The following is a 20058-nucleotide window of genomic DNA, read 5'->3' as shown; positions in this document are numbered from 1 at the left end:
AATGGCAAGCCAGTGCGTGCCGCCCCTTTATGGCTGTCTGGCCTGGTTCTGTATGTCAGACAGCTGGGGATATCACAGTACTTATGAATCCCAATGTACTAGCACTTCACCTGACTCCTACTGTGATTGTTTTAATCCTGTGATTAAAATAAAGCTGTGGCCATTTTGACAACCAAAATAATGTGTTGTGTATTTATTCTAGTGCCTAGGTTTATTGTAGTTATGGTGGTTTTAAGATGGAGTGGGGGTCCGTCCCATATCCGTAAGTCATGATTTGCATTGTTGTCCATGTGTGATCCAATTAGCATATGGACATCACACAGACCAAAAATATGTTACATAACACTGTATTACAGAAGCATTCCCTCCTAGCTCCACCTAGTAAAACATGGTACGGCAGCACACGGAAGCCCTTCAACTAACCTTCAGGTGCCTATTCCTGGTCTTTCCAATGACAGCACAATTCTTACCCAGTCTTCCTGCATCCTGGAGCTGGATTTTTAGCATCTCCATCGGCGTAGTGACTATTACTTGACATGTTCCTGCGCCACAACCAGCAAGCATCTCTTTTATCAGTGTCAGCTTCTTCCTGCAGTGTCAAAACAGCGTAGACATTACTCATTGCAAACCACATAAAGACTATTTTTGGACTCTTCTGTTCTGGTGTTTGATAAAATCCACCATTTTAGGCACTCGAAAATATTCTCAAGACTCTGGAAGATCTTGGGTTTCAAGAAAAAGATCTTAACATGGCCACTTAATTGTGTCAGCAAGAGTTAAAGTAATCTTCTAGAATGTCAAAGTGCCATTTGGGTCGCAACCTCTGCACCCCATATAAATGCTCCGATCTGAAAGACTTTATAGTAAAGTGATGGTGGCATGACTAGTGTTGAGCTTTCCGATACCGCAAGTATCGGGTATCGGCCGATATTTGCCGTATCGGAATTCCGATACCGAGTACCGATACTTTTTTCGTATCGGATACCGGAATCAGAAGTCCAAAATGCAATGAAAGTGGCTGTGATTGGCTGCCGAAATGACGTCATCATGATGCGCTGTCTGTGCGCATCATGATGCGCCGTCAGTTCGGGCCTTCGGGGTGTCTGTGCCGACTGTCCGGGGGTCTGTACCGGCCTGCCGGTGGTCTGTGCAGGCTCCGGGGGTCTGTGCCGACTGCCCGGGGGTCTACCGGCCTGCCGGTGGTCTGTGCAGGCTCCGGGGGTCTGTGCCGACTGCCCGGGGGTCTGTACCGGCCTGCCGGGAGGCTGTGCCGGCCTGCCGGTGGTCTGTGCAGGCTCCGGGGGTCTGTGCAGGCATCGCCCGATGGGACTACAAGTCCCATCGGGCGATGCCTGCTACCATGACGGTGATTGACACATTAGCCAATGATGGGACAGTAGTAGTCCCATCATCCGGCTAATGTGTTGAATGTAAAAAAAAAAAAATAATTTACATGCTACATACATACAACATGCATACTACATATATACTACATGTAACATACATACTACATATATACTACATGCAACATACATACTACATGCAACATACTACATACATGCTACATACTACATACATGCTACATACATACTACATGCTACATACATACTACATACATACTACATACATGCAACATGCATACTACATGCATGCAACATGCATACTACATATATACTATATATACTACATGTAACATACATACTACATATATACTACATGCTACATACATGCAACATACACACTACATGCTACATACATGCAACATACATACTACATGCAACATACTACATACATGCTACATACTACATGCATACTACATACATGCTACATACATACTACATACATACTACATACATGCAACATGCATACTACATGCATGCAACATGCATACTACATATATACTATATATACTACATGTAACATACATACTACATATATACTACATGCTACATACATGCAACATACACACTACATGCTACATACATGCAACATACATACTACATACATGTTACATACATACTACATACATACACTACATGCATGCAACATACATACTACATATATACCACATGCATGCAACATGCATACTACATATATACTGCATATATACTACATTCATGCAACATACATATATACAGTGGGGAAAAAAAGTATTTAGTCAGTCAGCAATAGTGCAAGTTCCACCACTTAAAAAGATGAGAGGCGTCTGTAATTTACATTATAGGTAGACCTCAACTATGGGAGACAAACTGAGAAAAAAAAATCCAGAAAATCACATTGTCTGTTTTTTTTTCATTTTATTTGCATATTATGGTGGAAAATAAGTATTTGGTCAGAAACAAAATTTCATCTCAATACTTTGTGATATATCCTTTGTTGGCAATGACAGAGGTCAAACGTTTTCTGTAAGTCTTCACAAGGTTGCCACACACTGTTGTTGGTATGTTGGCCCATTCCTCCATGCAGATCTCCTCTAGAGCAGTGATGTTTTTGGCTTTTCGCTTGGCAACACGGACTTTCAACTCCCTCCAAAGGTTTTCTATAGGGTTGAGATCTGGAGACTGGCTAGGCCACTCCAGGACCTTGAAATGCTTCTTACGAAGCCACTCCTTCGTTGCCCTGGCGGTGTGCTTTGGATCATTGTCATGTTGAAAGACCCAGCCACGTTTCATCTTCAATGCCCTTGCTGATGGAAGGAGGTTTGCACTCAAAATCTCACGATACATGGCCCCATTCATTCTTTCATGTACCCTGATCAGTTGTCCTGGCCCCTTTGCAGAGAAACAGCCCCAAAGCATGATGTTTCCACCACCATGCTTTACAGTAGGTATGGTGTTTGATGGATGCAACTCAGTATTCTTTTTCCTCCAAACACGACAAGTTGTGTTTCTACCAAACAGTTCCAGTTTGGTTTCATCAGACCATAGGACATTCTCCCAAAACTCCTCTGGATCATCCAAATGCTCTCTAGCAAACTTCAGACGGGCCCGGACATGTACAGGCTTAAGCAGTGGGACACGTCTGGCACTGCAGGATCTGAGTCCATGGTGGTGTAGTGTGTTACTTATGGTAGGCCTTGTTACATTGGTCCCAGCTCTCTGCAGTTCATTCACTAGGTCCCCCCGCGTGGTTCTGGGATTTTTGCTCACCGTTCTTGTGATCATTCTGACCCCACGGGGTGGGATTTTGCGTGGAGCACCAGATCGAGGGAGATTATCAGTGGTCTTGTATGTCTTCCATTTTCTAATTATTGCTCCCACAGTTGATTTCTTCACTCCAAGCTGGTTGGCTATTGCATATTCAGTCTTCCCAGCCTGGTGCAGGGCTACAATTTTGTTTCTGGTGTCCTTTGACAGCTCTTTGGTCTTCACCATAGTGGAGTTTGGAGTCAGACTGTTTGAGGGTGTGCACAGGTGTCTTTTTATACTGATAACAAGTTTAAACAGGTGCCATTACTACAGGTAATGATTGGAGGAAAGAGGAGACTCTTAAAGAAGAAGTTACAGGTCTGTGAGAGCCAGAAATCTTGATTGCTTGTTTCTGACCAAATACTTATTTTCCACCATAATATGCAAATAAAATGAAAAAAAACAGACAATGTGATTTTCTGGATTTTTTTTTCTCAGTTTGTCTCCCATAGTTGAGGTCTACCTATGATGTAAATTACAGATGCCTCTCATCTTTTTAAGTGGTGGAACTTGCACTATTGCTGACTGACTAAATACTTTTTTTCCCCACTGTACTACATACAATTAGTGTTGAGCGATACCATCCGATACCCTAAAATATCGGATCGGATGGTATCGGCCCGATACGAAAAAAGTATCGGGTATCGCTGATTCCGATACCGGAAGTCCCATTCAAGTCTATGGGACTTCCGGTATCGGAATAAGAAAAACCCTTTTCTCTCCTTGTACAGCCTCTCGGGGGGGTATACGGACCTTCCGGAGGTCTGTGCCGGCTACCCGGGGGTCTGTGCGGACTGCCGGGGCTCTGTACCGACTGCCTGGGTGTCTGTACCGGCCTGCCGGGGGGCTGTGCCGGCCTGCGGGTGGTCTGTACCGACTGCCAGGGGGCTGTGCTGGCCTGCGGGTGGTCTGTTCCGACTGCCCGGGTGTCTGTGCGGACTGCCGGGGGGCTGTGCCGGCCTGCCGGTGGTCTGTACCGACTGTCCGGGGATCTGAGCAGACTGCGGGGGTCTGTGCAGGATCGTCCGATGGGACTACAAGTCCCATCGGGCGATGCCTGCTACCATGACGGTGATTGACACATTAGCCAATGATGGGACAGTAGTAGTCCCATCATCCGGCTAATGTGTTGAATGTACAAAAAAAAAAAAAATCCATGCTACATACATGCTACATACATACTACATGCATGCAACATACATACATACTGCATATATACCACATGCATGCAACATTCATACATACTGCATATATACCACATGCATGCAACATGCATACTACATATATACCGGGAGTCTGTGCCGACTGTCCAAGGGTCTGTACCGGCCTGCCGGGGGGGGCTGTGCCGGCCTGCCGGTGGTCTGTACCGACTGTCCGGGGGTCTGTGCAGGCTGCGGGGGTCTGTACCGGCCTGCCGGGGAGCTGTGCCGGCCTGCCGGTGGTCTGTACCGACTGTCCGGGGGTCTGAGCGGACTGCCGGGGGTCTGTACCGGCCTTCCGGGGGGCTGTGCCGGCCTGCCGGTGGTCTGTACCGACTGTCCGGGGGTCTGAGCGGACTGCCGGGGGTCTGTACCGGCCTGCCGCGGGGCTGTGCCGACTGTCCGGGGGTCTGTGCCGACTGCCGGGGGTCTGTATCGGCCTGCCGGGGAGCTGTGCTGGCCTGCCGGGGGGCTGCGCCGGCCTGACGGGGGGCTGCGCCGACTGCTCGGGGGTCTGTGCCGACTGCTCGGGGGTCTGTGCCGACTGCTCGGGGGTCTGTGCCGACTGCCCGGGGGTCTGTGCCGACTGCCCGGGGGTCTGTGCCGACTGCCGGGGGTCTGTACCGGCCTACCGGGGAGCTGTGCTGGCCGTCCGGGGGTCTGTGCCGACTGTCCGGGGGTCTGTGCCGACTGTCCGGGGGTCTGTGCCGACTGTCCGGGGGTCTGTGCCGACTGTCCGGGGGTCTGAGCAGGCTGCGGGGGTCTGTGCAGGATCATCCGATGGGACTACAAGTCCCATCGGGCGATGCCTGCTACCATGACGGTGATTGACACATTAGCCAATGATGGGACAGTAGTAGTCCCATCATCCGGCTAATGTGTTGAATGTACAAAAAAAAAAAATCCCTACTACATACATGCTACATACATGCTACATGCTACATACATGCTACATACATACTACATACATGCAACATATATACTACATACATGCAACATACATACTACATACATGCAACATACTACATATATACCACATGCATGCAACATGCATACTACATATATACCACATATATACTACATGCATGCAACATGCATACTACTTATATACCGGGGGTCTGTGCCGACTGTCCGAGGGTCTGTACCGGCCTGCCGGGGGGCTGTGCCGGCCTGCCGGGGGGATGTGCCGGCCTGCCGGGGGGATGTGCCGGCTGCCCGGGGGGATGTGCCGACTGCCCGGGGGCTTGTGCCGACTGCCCGGGGGCTTGTGCCGACTGCCCGGGGGCTTGTGCCGACTGCCCGGGGGTCTGTACCGGCCGCCCGGGGGTCTGTGCCGACTGCCCGGGGGTCTGTGCCGACTGCCCGGGGGTCTGTGCCGACTGCCCGGGGGTCTGTGCCGACTGCCCGGGGGTCTGTGCCGGCCTTCCGGGGGGCTGTGCCGGCCTGCCGGGGGTCTGTGCCGACTGCCCGGGGGTCTGTGTCGACTGCCCGGGGGCTGTGCTGGCCTGCCGGTGGTCTGTACCGACTGTCCGGGGGTCTGAGCGGCCTGCCGGGGGTCTGTACTGGCCTGCCGGGGGTCTGTACCGGCCTGCCGGGGGGCTGTGCTGGCTTGCCGGTGGTCTATACCGACTGTCCGGGGGTCTGAGCATGCTGCGGGGGTCTGTGCAGGATCGTCAGATGGGACTACAAGTCCCATCGGGCGATGCCTGCTACCATGACGGTGATTGACACATTAGCCAATGATGGGACAGTAGTAGTCCCATCATCCGGCCTATGTGTTGAATGTAAAAAAAAAATAAAAATACATACTACATGCTACATACATACTACATACATGCTACATACATACTACATGCATGCAACATACTACATGCAACATGCATACTACATGCATGCAACATACATATATACTACATATATACTACATGCATGCAACATGCATACTACATATATACCACATATATACTACATGCATGCAACATACAACATATATACTACATGCATGCAACATGCATACTACATATATACCACATATATACAACATGCATGCAACATATATATAATACATATATACTACATGCAACATACATACTACATACATACTACATATATACCACATGCATGCAACATGCATACTACATATATACTACATATATACTACATGCATGCAATATATATAATACATATATACTACATGCAACATACATACTACATATATACCGCATGCAACATGCATACTACATATATACTACATGCATGCAACATATATATAATACATATATACTACATGCAACATACATACATACTACATATGTACCACATGCATGCAACATGCATACTATATATATACCACATATATACTACATGCATGCAACATACATATATACTACATATATACCACATGCATACAACATGCATACTACATATATACTACATGCATGCAACATACATATATACTACATACAATACATTCATACAATACATACATATAGACATACAGTACATATAACAGAGTACATACTCACCATCACTTGTCACTTTGATCCCCGAAGCCATTGTCATCTATGGAATAAAGATTAAAATAACAAAGCACAAATATACTCACCCCTGATCCGCAGAAGTCCACGGGTGTCCCACAACAATCTTGCGTGGAGAACAGCAGCATCAGCTGATGCTACCGTTCTCTACGGGGCCCAGGAAACCAGTGTCAGGAGGTATGTATCCTTCCGCCCTGTATTCCTCCGCCAGTGTAAAAAAAAAAAAAAAAAGTCCCTAGTCTCACTTTATGGCAAAAGCTGCATGGGAAATTTTTCACACAGCAATGCCATGAAATGAGACTAGGGACTTTTTTTTTTCTTTACAGTGGCGGAGGAATACAGGGCGGAAGGATACCTACCTCCAGACACTGGTTTCCTGGAGCCCGTAGAGAACGGTAGCATCAGCTGATGCTGCTGTTCTCCACGCAAGATCGTTGTGGGACACCCCTGGACTTCTGCGGATCAGGGGTGAGTATATTTGTGCTTTGTTATTTTAATCTTTATTCCATAGACGACAATGGCTTCGGGGATCAAAGTGACAAGTGATGGTGAGTATGTACTCTATGTTATATGTACTGTATGTCTATAAGTATGTATTGTATGAATGTATTGTATGTAGTATATATGTATGTTGCATGCATGTAGTATATATGTAGTATGCATGTAGTATGTATGTTGCATGTAGTATATATGTATTATATATGTTGTATGCATGTAGTATATATGTGGTATATATATATAGTATGCATGTTGCATGCATGTGGTATATATGTAGTATATATGTATGTTGCATGCAGTATATATGTGGTATATATATATATATATATAGTATGCATGTTGCATGCATGTGGTATATATGTAGTATGTATGTAGTATGTATGTTGCATGTAGTATATATGTATTATATATATGTTGTATGCATGTAGTATATATGTGGTACTGTGTATATATAGTATGCATGTTGCATGCATGTGGTATATATGTAGTATATATGTATGTTGCATGCATGTAGTATATATGTGGTATATATATATATAGTATGCATGTTGCATGCATGTGGTATATATGTAGTATGTATGTTGCATGTAGTATATATGTATTATATATATGTTGCATGCATGTTGTATATATGTGGTATATATGTAGTATATATGTATGTTGCATACATGTAGTATATATGTGGTATATATATATATTTAGTATGCATGTTGCATGCATGTAGTATATATGTGGTATATATATAGTATGCATGTTGCATGCATGTGGTATATATGTAGTATGTATGTATGTTGCATGTAGTATATATGTATCATCTATATGTTGCATGCATGTAGTATATATATAGTATGCATGTTGCATGCGGTATATATGTAGTATGTATGTAGTATGTATGTTGCATGTAGTATATATGTATTATATATATGTTGCATGCATGTAGTATATATGTGGTGTATATATATAGTATGCATGTTGCATGCATGTGGTATATATGTAGTATATATGTATGTTGCATGCATGTAGTATATATGTGGTATATATATAGTATGCATGTTGCATGCATGTGGTATATATGTAGTATGTTGCATGTAGTATATATATGTTGCATGCATGTAGTATATATGTAGTATGCATGTTGCATGCATGTGGTATATATGTAGTATATATGTATGTTGCATGCATGTAGTATATATGTGGTATATATATAGCATGCATGTTGCATGCATGTGGTATATATGTAGTATATATGTATGTTGCATGCATGAAGTATATATGTGGTATATATGTAGTATGCATGTTGCATGCATGTAGTATATATATATGTATGTTGCATGCATGTAGTATATATGTAGTATGCATGTTGCTTGTAGTATGTATGTATGTTGCATGTAGTATATATGTAGTATGTATGTATGTTGCATGTAGTATATATGTAGTATGTATGTAGTATGTATGTTGCATGTAGTATATATGTGATATATATATATATATATATATATATATATATATATAGTATGCATGTTGCATGTATGTGGTATATATGTGGTATATATGTATGTTGCATGCATGTAGTATATATGTGGTATATATATAGTATGCATGTTGCATGCATGTGGTATATATGTAGTATGTATGTTGCATGTATGTAGTATGCATGTTGCATGTAGTATATATATGTTGCATGCATGAAGTATATATGTGGTATATATGTAGTATATATATGTATGTTGCATGCATGTAGTATATATGTAGTATGCATGTTGCATGTAGTATATATGTATGTTGCATGCATGTAGTATATATGTGGTATATATGTAGCATGCATGTGGTATGCATGTTGCTTGTATGTATGTATGTTGCATGCATGTGGTAGATATGTAGTATGTATGTATGTTGCATGCATGTAGTATATATGTGGTATATATATATATATATTTAGTATGCATGTTGCATGCATGTAGTATATATGTGGTATATATATATAGTATGCATGTTGCATGCATGTGGTATATATGTAGTATGTATGTTGCATGTAGTATATATATAGTATGCATGTTGCATGCGGTATATATGTAGTATGTATGTAGTATGTATGTTGCATGTAGTATATATGTATTATATATATGTTGCATGCATGTAGTATATATGTGGTGTATATATATATAGTATGCATGTTGCATGCATGTGGTATATATGTAGTATATATGTATGTTGCATGCATGTAGTATATATGTGGTATATATATAGTATGCATGTTGCATGCATGTGGTATATATGTAGTATATATGTATTATATATATGTTGCATGCATGTAGTATATATGTAGTATGCATGTTGCATGCATGTGGTATATATGTAGTATATATGTATGTTGCATGCATGAAGTATATATGTGGTATATATGTAGTATGCATGTAGTATATATATATGTATGTTGCATGCATGTAGTATATATGTAGTATGCATGTTGCTTGTAGTATGTATGTATGTTGCATGCATGTATGTTGCATGTAGTATATATGTAGTATGTATGTAGTATGTATGTTGCATGTAGTATATATGTGATATATATATATATATATATATATAGTATGCATGTTGCATGTATGTGGTATATATGTGGTATATATGTATGTTGCATGCATGTAGTATATATGTGGTATATATATAGTATGCATGTTGCATGCATGTGGTATATATGTAGTATGTATGTTGTATGCATGTTGCATGTAGTATATATATATGTTGCATGCATGAAGTATATATGTGGTATATATGTAGTATATATATGTATGTTGCATGCATGTAGTATATATGTAGTATGCATGTAGTATATATGTATTTTGCATGCATGTAGTATATATGTGGTATATATGTAGCATGCATGTTGCATGCATGTGGTATGCATGTTGCTTGTAGTATGTATGTATGTTGCATGCATGTGGTAGATATGTAGTATGTATGTATGTTGCATGTAGTATATATGTAGTATGTATGTTGCATGTATTATATATATGTTGCATGCATGTAGTATATATGTAGTATGCATGTTGCATGCATGTGGTATATATGTATGTTGCATGTAGTATATATGTATTATATATGTTGCATGCATGTTGTATATATGTGGTATATATGTAGTATATATGTATGTTGCATGCATGTAGTATATATGTGGTATATATATAGTATGCATGTTGCATGCATGTGGTATATATGTAGTATGCATGTTGCATGTAGTATATATGTATGTTGCATGCATGTAGTATATATGTGGTATATATGTAGTATGCATGTTGCATGCATGTAGTATATATATGTATGTTGCATGCATGTAGTATGTATGTTGTATGTATGTATGTTGCATGCATGTAGTATATATGTAGTTTTTTTTTTTTTTACATTCAACACATAGGCCGGATGATGGGACTACTACTGTCCCATCATTGGCTAATGTGTCAATCACCGTCATGGTAGCAGGCATCGCCCGATGGGACGATGCCTGCACAGACCCCCGCAACCTGCACAGCCCCCCGGCAGGCCGGTACAGACCACCAGCGGGCCGGTACAGACCCCCGGCAGGCCGCTCAGGCCCACGGACAGTTGGTACAGACCACCGGCAGGCCGGTACAGACCCACGGCAGTCCGCACAGACCCCCGGGCAGTCGGCACAAACTCCCGGGCAGTCGGCACAGACCACCGGCAGGCCGGCACAGCCCCCCCGGACAGTCGGTACAGGCCACCGGCAGGCCGGCACAGCCCCCCGGCAGGCCAGTACAGACCCCCGGGCAGTCGGCACAGACCCCCGGTATATGTGGTATATATGTAGTATGCATGCATGTAGTATATATGTGGTATATATGTAGTATGCATGTTGCATGCATGTGGTACATATGCAGTATGTATGTTGCATGCATGTAGTATATATGTTGTATGTAGCATGTAGTATGTATTTTTTTTTTTTACATTCAACACATAGGCCGGATGATGGGACTACTACTGTCCCATCATTGGCTAATGTGTTAATCACCGTCATGGTAGCAGGCATCGCCCGATGGGACGATGCATGCACAGACCCCCGCAACCTGCACAGCCCCCCGGCAGGCCGGTACAGACCACCAGCGGGCCGGCACAGCCCCCCGGCAGGCCAGCACAGCCCCCCGGTAGGCCGGTACAGACCCCTGGCAGTCCGAACAGACCCCCGGGCAGTCGGCACAGCCCCCCGGCAGGCCGGCACAGCCCCCCGGCAGGCCAGCACATGTAGTATATATGTTGTATGTATGTTGCATGCATGTAGTATATATGTATTATGTATGTAGCATGTATTTTTTTTTTTTTTTTTTTACATTCAACACATTAGCCGGATGATGGGACTACTACTGTCCCATCATTGGCTAATGTGTCAGTCACTGTCATGGTAGCAGGCATCGCCCGATGGGACTTGTAGTCCCATCGGACGATGCCTGCACAGACCCCCCGGAGCCTGCACAGACCACCGGCAGGCCGGCACAGACCCCCCGGCAGGCTGCACAGACCCCCGGAGCCTGCACAGACCACCGGCAGGCTGGCACAGCCCCCCGGCAGGCCGCACAGACCCCCGAAAGGCCCGTACAGACCCCAGAGAGGCTGTACAAGGCAAAAATAGGGTTTTTCTTATTCCGATACCGGAAGTCCCATAGACTTGAATGGGACTTCCGGTATCGGAATCGGCGATACCCGATATTTTTTTTAGATCGGCCGATCCATTCCGATCCGATACTTTTAAGTATCGGACGGTATCGTTCAACACTAGGCATGACATAACCGTCAGCACAGCTAGGGAAAGTCTAGAGGGAGAAAAGTCTGTGATGCTGCGGCCGGGCCAGGGGTGCCAACATGTTAAGTCTTTCTTGGCCAAGGTTGGTTAGACACAATCCTAGCTACGATGGACGCCATCATAATCAGTGGCGCTTCTGCAATGTTTCTCTGATGGAAGTCTCTGACCAGCGCAGAACAGGTTCGGCCATGTCACCATGTACCCTGCCACTGCATGTTTTGTGGGTATTTATGCTACTACGAACATGGCCGCAGAATAGTCAAGCACTAAGGGAACGGGCTAAGTCTGTTCCCCTTGGTGTAAATGCTTCTTTTAAGTGTCCAGGAGGTATCTGTGTGGGAATTAGGCCAGCATTAAATGTGGTGTGTCTAAACACATTGTCAATGTTATTTTCCAAAACGTGCCGCCTCTCTAAGGAGCTTACGGCTGAGTTATTGTGACACCATGTGAGCTTCTCAGCGAGGATGCGGCCAGAATCTATTCTCAGCTGGATTAATCGATGGAATAGTTCCCACTTATTAGCTGGTTTTGAAGCAGGTGGCTGCCCAATCTGTGCTACAGTTCTAGGACCCGTACTGTCTGACTGGGCTTCTAAAGTCAAAAACCAATAAAATGTTATTTGTTTGTGATTGGAAAAAACAGCAAAAAGGCAGAGATGCTTACCTGCCCAGGCCTCCAAACAAATGCACTATCAGGGTGCAGTGTGAGGTATTAGTTAATATTTTGTGCATTAATATACCAAGCAACCACCCCATCCATGCATTGGTATGTTGGGAGCGGTTATCTCACCGATATTCATGTACCTGTGTTGTCGCCATCTTAACTATATGGGTCCACTGTACTCTGATAGTGCCTTTGTTTGGAGGCCTGGGCAGGTAGGCAAATCTGCCTTTTTGCTGTATTTTTGAATTTTTGGAGGATTTTTAAGTCGTCTTTTTGTGCTATTGCTGTTTAGTGTTAGGACTCCTAAGTGTGGGGACTCGTGACATGGGTTACCAGCTTACATATTTTGGCCAAAATATTAACTAATACCTCACATTTTTTATATGTATTTTTTGGACTTTTTTCAGGGTGCAGTTGGGCCCATTCGGTCTTGTAAACTGTGGTGTCTGTTCACATTTGATGCATCTGGATAGCGCTGAGCAACCCGCCTGATCTAATGGTATGGGAGTAACTAATAGGCTGTTAACCTGGATGCTGTGCATTACCATAGTGTGAACAGTGCCACATACAAGCCTTCATTGTGCATTTATATACCAAGCAGCCGCCCCCTCCATGGATTGGTAGCATGTGAGCGGTTGTCTCATCGGTATTCTTGCACCTGTGTTCCCACCATCTTTACTATATGGGTCCACTTCACCCTGTTTGGAGGCCTGGGTAGGTAAGCATCTCTGCCTTTTTGCTGTGTTTTTGAATTATTTTTGAAGGATTTTCAAGTCCTCTTTTTGTGCTATTGCTGGTTATTGTTTGTGATTAGCCATAAGTAATTAATAGCCATGTGCCCGGAAGGTCAAATTCATTTCCATGTGCCAACAACATGTTCCTACATCATTTTATTTGACTATAAGGCCAGTCTCATATGGTCGTCATACGGAAACATTGTGACTGCAATGTCTGGTCCTCCTTATGTTATACTGAACCAAACTTAGATCCCCATAGGGTTTTATATAATGCTATTTTTGGTAACTAACAAATTAAAGCTGCACTCTGTAACACTGTAGTATGTAAAAATTGAACATATAAAACTGGACTTGCAATACTGCTGTAGAAAATAAGTTAAAAAATGAAGACACCTAGCGCATAAATTGGCCAATTCACGTAAGCCCAACAGCCAGAGAAAAGGCATACCTCTTTGTTGGGACCCTGACCTAACATGATACTTCTCCTACAATTGTATGGGCAGGTAGTATCAACGTCTATTTAAAATCGCGATCGGCTGATGGGTGGAGTGCTCGGTCAGAAGGCGTGTACTACAAGTATCAAAAGACTGAGCGTCGCTTCCAAACAGAAAGACAAATGTAAACAGCTGCAAGCTAAGATAGCCACTTTATATGTAACTAACAAATGAAAACTGCACTCTGAAACGCTGTAGTATTTAAACATTGAATATATAAAAGTTTCGGAGGTTTATATCATTTCTGGGGATTATCTATATAGATACTAATAACCCAGGAAGAAGCTAGATACGAAACGTACGTTGGGGCCTTGGCTACTTACTCAGGTTGTATTTTTTGATCATCCTTTTACGTGTACCTGCCATGTTTCATCACTCTAATGGCATGTTAACACTATGCTAACATGCTTGACTGTTGTGCCATTAAAAAACCTCTGTACTGCACTGTGCACTTTTTTGCTGCCCTGCACTTTATTCATAGGTTTCATTTATGGTTGAATATTTACCATGGTGCCTTATATGATTTATATCCATGGTGACTATGATTATGGAGCCCTTTAACTGCATTGTACTTTATTTATGAGATATATTGGGCATTAGTGATGAGCGAACATGCTGGGATAAGGTGTTATCTGAGCATGCTCAGGTGCTAACGGAGCGTCTTTGGCGTGCTAGAATAATATGTTAGAGTCCCTGCGGCTGCATGTCTCACGTCTGTTCAACACATTCAAGGTTTGCCTATTTGTTAGGAAATCGCTGCATGTGTTGCGGCTGTTTAACACCGGGGACTCGAGCATGCTTAGATAACACCTTATCACAAATAGGCATTTTTCTTTATCTAGCACCTTGTTATTTCTTTATATACTGTATGAACTTTGCTATGTGGTTTCTATTATATTAATATCTCAAGTGTATTTGCTCATCAGTGCAGTATAATTGAAGGAATTGTATAATCCATATCTCCTGTATTGTATGTACTATATATGATATGGTCACACTTTTTATACTGCATTTTACTACTTTAGCAATTAGTTAGTGTGTATATATTTTTTAGGACTAGGTCCATCCTAATTAAGGTATATTTCCATTACACTTTATTCATATCTAGGCCCCTAACCCCTTGTTGGTTGATGTCTATGTGGGAAAGGTTGTTTTCTATCTTTCTGAGCAATGTAGCATTCTCTGTGTGATCACCCTTTTTATATATTTTGTTTATTGCTTATTGTCTTTAATAAAGATTTTTTTTATTTGGCTTCAGCTTCATTTCTCTAAAGGTTTTAGTTAATATATGGAAGTCCCGGTAATATTATTTTGAAGCCATTATTATTATTTTTTTAACGTTTTAATAAAGTCTGGTATAGCAAAGATTGAGTCAGAGAAGGGTTAACTCCGTGCACATGACTGCATTACAGTAGACAAACGTCAGATGGCAAACTTGCTCAGTTACATGCACATAAATCTATAAATGGGGTACGAAGTGTTGCAGAACCAGAATTTTTGATCCCTTTATATATTGGGCCACAGTGATTTTTTTTAGTCCATCTGTCCCCCCCCCCACTCCGGCTTTGCTTTGTCGCACTCTCTACAATGAGCACTTGAAAGAAAAAGGCTACAGCTACATATAGATGGTATTTTGGCAAAAGTGATGAAAGATCTGTGTTCCTACCTCTGCTCAATGTCCATAGTCCTACACCAAGCACATTACCTCCCCTAAAGTAAAAATTACTTTCCAGGACTTTATTACTGATGAACAATCCTAAAAATTGGTAATCAAATTCAGATTGGTAGTAGTCCGACTCCCAGCACCATCAAGGAGCATCATACTGAAAGTGACCGAGATCTACACATCGTTACGTGGACGTAATGTGCCACATCTGCTGAGCTCTGGCACCTACAATCAACAGATTAGTTTTTGGGGCTATTAGATTGACCCCCCCCCCCCCCCCACCAATTTAAAATCGATGACATAGCCTAAGGATTAATCATCAATATTAAAGAAGTGTTCTCATGATCCTATAATCAAGGATCCAAGGAGGAACATTTCTCCTTGTGGGGAGTGACATGTCAAGATTGGCATGCCATTGTGAGGAGACTTTAAAGCCTTGCAAAGCTCCTCTGGGAAAAAAAATATGCCAATTGCCTCTTCAGAGAGGAAAAGTACTAGATCTCTTATGCCACCTATTGGAAGTAGCAATCCTAAAAGTCAATATTGACCCTCTAACGAGCCTTGCCACATGACTTAGCATAAACTCCAAACCAGAATCTCAATCTACAGACAATGTTTCAGAGTGATGCTCTTCATCAGTGCAAAGTATGAGATCTGCATTGGCTGGGTGAGAGGCGTCTGACTTAGGCTAGTTTCACACTAGCGTTCGGAGGTGCAGTGCAGGGCTGCCGCTAAGCCCTCCCCCGGCCATGCCTCCTCCAGTCAGCTCCTCCTCTGATCGCATGACGCTGCATGCGATCAGCGTACCCTATATTTAGCTTTGGGTACGCTGGTCGTGCGCTGGTCTGATTTTGCCGGCGCTTGCACCCTTTTGGAGCTGCGCCGAGCGCACAAAAATGCACTGTGTTGCATTTCTGTGCGCTCGGCGCAAGCGCCAGCAAAATCAGACCAGCACAAGCAGCGTACCCAATGCTAAATATAGGGTACGCTGATCGCATGCAGCGTCATGCGATCAGAGGAGGAGCTGACCGGAGGAGGCGCGGCCGGGGCAGGGCTTCGATGGCCCTGCTCTGCCTCCGAACGCTAGTGTGAAACTATCCTTAGATCCAAGAGGTAACGTTTCTCCTTGTGGAGAGTGACATGCCAAGCCTGGCAACGTAAGGAGACTTTTAAAGCCCTGCAATGCTCCTCTGGGAATTAAAATATGCAAATTGCGTCTTCAGAAAGGAAGAGGACTATATTCAGGAGCACACCTCTCCTCTGCCTCCCGGGTTTCTGTTTGCCAGGGAGTGGTGGACTCCTGAATATTTTTGGCTGAGCCACTGGCCCGAACTGCGTGCTTCCCATTTCTTTTTAGCAGAGGCAGCTTTGCTCTCAACCATGGGAGAAGCGTACGGGCGCTGAATCTGGCCGAATCCAGAGTGTGCTCCGTGCCTAGTAAACCAAGATAAGATCCTCAGACCCCTTGTGATAACCAAAGTAATTTACTACATACTAAAAATTGTCACCATGCTCTACGTTCCCGAGAATAGAAAGAATTTGTAATAAGTAGTAGTTTGCAAAGTTGCTTGCTTTTTGCAATCATTTTGCAATTTTGATCCTTTAAAGCCCCAGAAAAATCATAATATATCTATTAATTTTCAGAGGAAGATAAGTTAAAAAATTGTATTCCATGTGCAAGGTACGCAACATTTCAGTTCACACTTTGTCCCGAAATGTTCTGTACCTTGGACATGAAAAACTTTTTTCACTTATTTTTTTTGCCATGTACAGAGTGCGACCTCTTTTTCTTTTATATATTATTATTATCCATGAGCCAGTAGAGTTGGAGGACTGCACCCACAATCTGAAGGATGACGCTGCTTCATTTTATTTTTTTATTAATTTTCAAAGTTACATACGTAATTGCACAGACGATGAGCTCAAAGCATCCCTTGCTTCTTTTATTTATTTTTAATTTTTTTATAGAGCTTCATCTGGTGGTTACGGCTTGTCCACTACAATGATAGCGATGACCTAGGGGTCCTCCACTGATCAATGGCACGCCACCGATCCGCTGTGATCGCCTTATGTAGACCGTTTATGGAGCAGAACTAACTACATAAACAATTTAGTAACTTTGCAAAGATGACTGTATGTTTGTAAAGTTACTGAACCGTTTATGTAGTTAAACAGTTATGAACTGTTCATTCAATACACAGAATTCTTGCTGTGAAATAGGGCAGAATATTTACAGCAAAGCTCCATTTACCGCATGAATCACTGCAGATCTCCTGTGGAAGGAGATGGCAGAACGCAGGACATGTCGCAGGGGAGGCCGGTATGTCGAGGTCTTAGTCGCACAGTAATGAGCATAGTGATGTCACCAAGCAGGGAGAACAAGAATAATAAACTTTAGTGTCACAGCTAGTGTCTCAAGAACAGAGCCGGCTCCAGGTTTTCGTGGGCCCCGGGGGAAAGAGTCTCAGTGGCCCCTTTAACACATACCACAATTCATGATGCACAGAAATGGCGGAGAAATATAAGTATAGTACAATGCCAAAGATTTCACTTCTTACTTTACATGAGTGATATCAATAGCTCAGAAACTGGACAGTATAGTCCTCCGTACAGTATTATGGGCACCACATATTGCTCCATATAGAATAATGAGCCCCATATATTGCTTCATACACTATTATGGGCACCACATAGTGCTTCATACAATATAATGAGCCCCATATATTGCTCCATACAGTATTATGAGCACCACATAGCGCTCCATACAGTAAGATGAGCTGTTATGAATGGGTCACAGAGGAGGACAGCAGGACCAGGCTAAGCCACCAGAAAACCAGAGAGGTTGGTAACTAAGTGGATTGCAGGCCCCTGATCCTATCCACACAACTAGCTGTAGCCGTGGAGCATACCTTCGATGCCCTAGACGCCTTGGCACAGCCGGAGAGCTAACTAGCTTAAAGCAAGAAAGGTGAAATCTAAACTGCCCCAGAGCAGACCCCAAAGGATTAGATAGCCCCCAAACATATATTGTGGGTGAGACAAGATGAAAACACAAACGCAGGCAGAAAAATAGACTGAGCAAATGATGGGGCCCAAATTGACTAGACAGGACAGGAAAGGAAAGACACTGTCTGCAATCACGCAAAAAACCCTGAAAAATCCAACACGTCTGATGCACAAGAAACACTGAAGTCACACGACTTCGCCCCCACTATATCAGCACTCTGGTATATACTGAAAGCAAAGCAAAAAGAGACCAATATAACAGGGGACAGAACAAACTGACACAAGCAGTAACATATGGGTGGTATCCAGCACAGCCCCAGCAGGAGCAAGCTGACCCGCACAAAGCAGAGATAGACAAAACCAGATCAAATGCAAAAAGATTAGCAAATGAACCACTTCGCTGAACCATGCAGGAACTGAGTAGGAGACATCAGACCTCAGAAGGCACAGGAAACAAATCACCAGAAGGGATTGAAGGAAGTCAGCTGTCTTAAATAATCCAGTCAGAAACTCCAGATCTCCAATCGTCATCATCATTATTAGGTGGTAAGCCTCTGTCAATCTGACCAGCTCCACTACCTCCAGTAACCACCAGAGGGAACCCAGAAAGAGAACTCGCAGCACCTCTGTCAATCTGACCAGCTCCACTACCTTCAGTAACCACCAGAGGGAGCCCACAAAGGGAATTCACAACAATGAGCCCTATATATTGCTCCATACAGAATAATGAGCCCCATATATTGCTCCATACAGTATAATGAACCACATATATTGCTCCATACAGAATAATGAGCCACATATTATGTTCCATATTTAATGGGCCCCATATAATGCTCCATAGAGTATAATGAGCCCCATATATTGCTCCATACAGAATACTGAGCCCCATATATTGCTCCATACATAATAATGGACCTCATATAATGCTACATACAGTACAATGAGCCACATATATAGCTCCATATATAATGGGCCTCATATAATGCTCCATATATAACAGGCCTCATATATAATAGGCCCCATATGATGCTTCATACATAATAGGCCCCATATAATGCTCCATATACTGTATAATAGTCCCCATATGATGCTGCATATATAATAGGCCCCATATGATGCGCCATATACATTAGGCCCCATATTCAATGCTTCCGTGTATGATGGACCCCATATATGATGCTCCAGTGTATAGTGGGCCCCATATATTGCTCCAAACACAAAAAAAATTAAATACTCATTTCTCCTCACTGGCCG

The 20058-nt window shown here is 43.2% G+C and overlaps 1 protein-coding gene across 4 annotated transcripts in view; it reads right to left on the bottom strand.

Moving 5' to 3' along the window:
• The window catches only part of SLC25A22 (solute carrier family 25 member 22), a 93957-nt gene that overhangs the window by 16323 nt on the left and 57576 nt on the right, over positions 1 to 20058 (bottom strand). For all 4 annotated transcript variants that reach the window (XM_073554378.1, XM_073554379.1, XM_073554380.1 and 1 more), the window contains exon 6: positions 471 to 589. In XM_073554378.1, coding sequence (XP_073410479.1) covers positions 471 to 589 — 119 coding nt within the window. The remainder of the gene's footprint in view (positions 1 to 470; positions 590 to 20058) is intronic.

The sequence above is a fragment of the Dendrobates tinctorius genome, unplaced genomic scaffold (assembly GCF_039654945.1).
Source record: "Dendrobates tinctorius isolate UK_male_01 unplaced genomic scaffold, ASM3965494v1 ptg000211l, whole genome shotgun sequence".
In the NCBI taxonomy this organism is placed as follows: Eukaryota; Metazoa; Chordata; class Amphibia; order Anura; family Dendrobatidae; genus Dendrobates; species Dendrobates tinctorius.
This window is presented reverse-complemented; position numbering and strand designations above follow the sequence as displayed.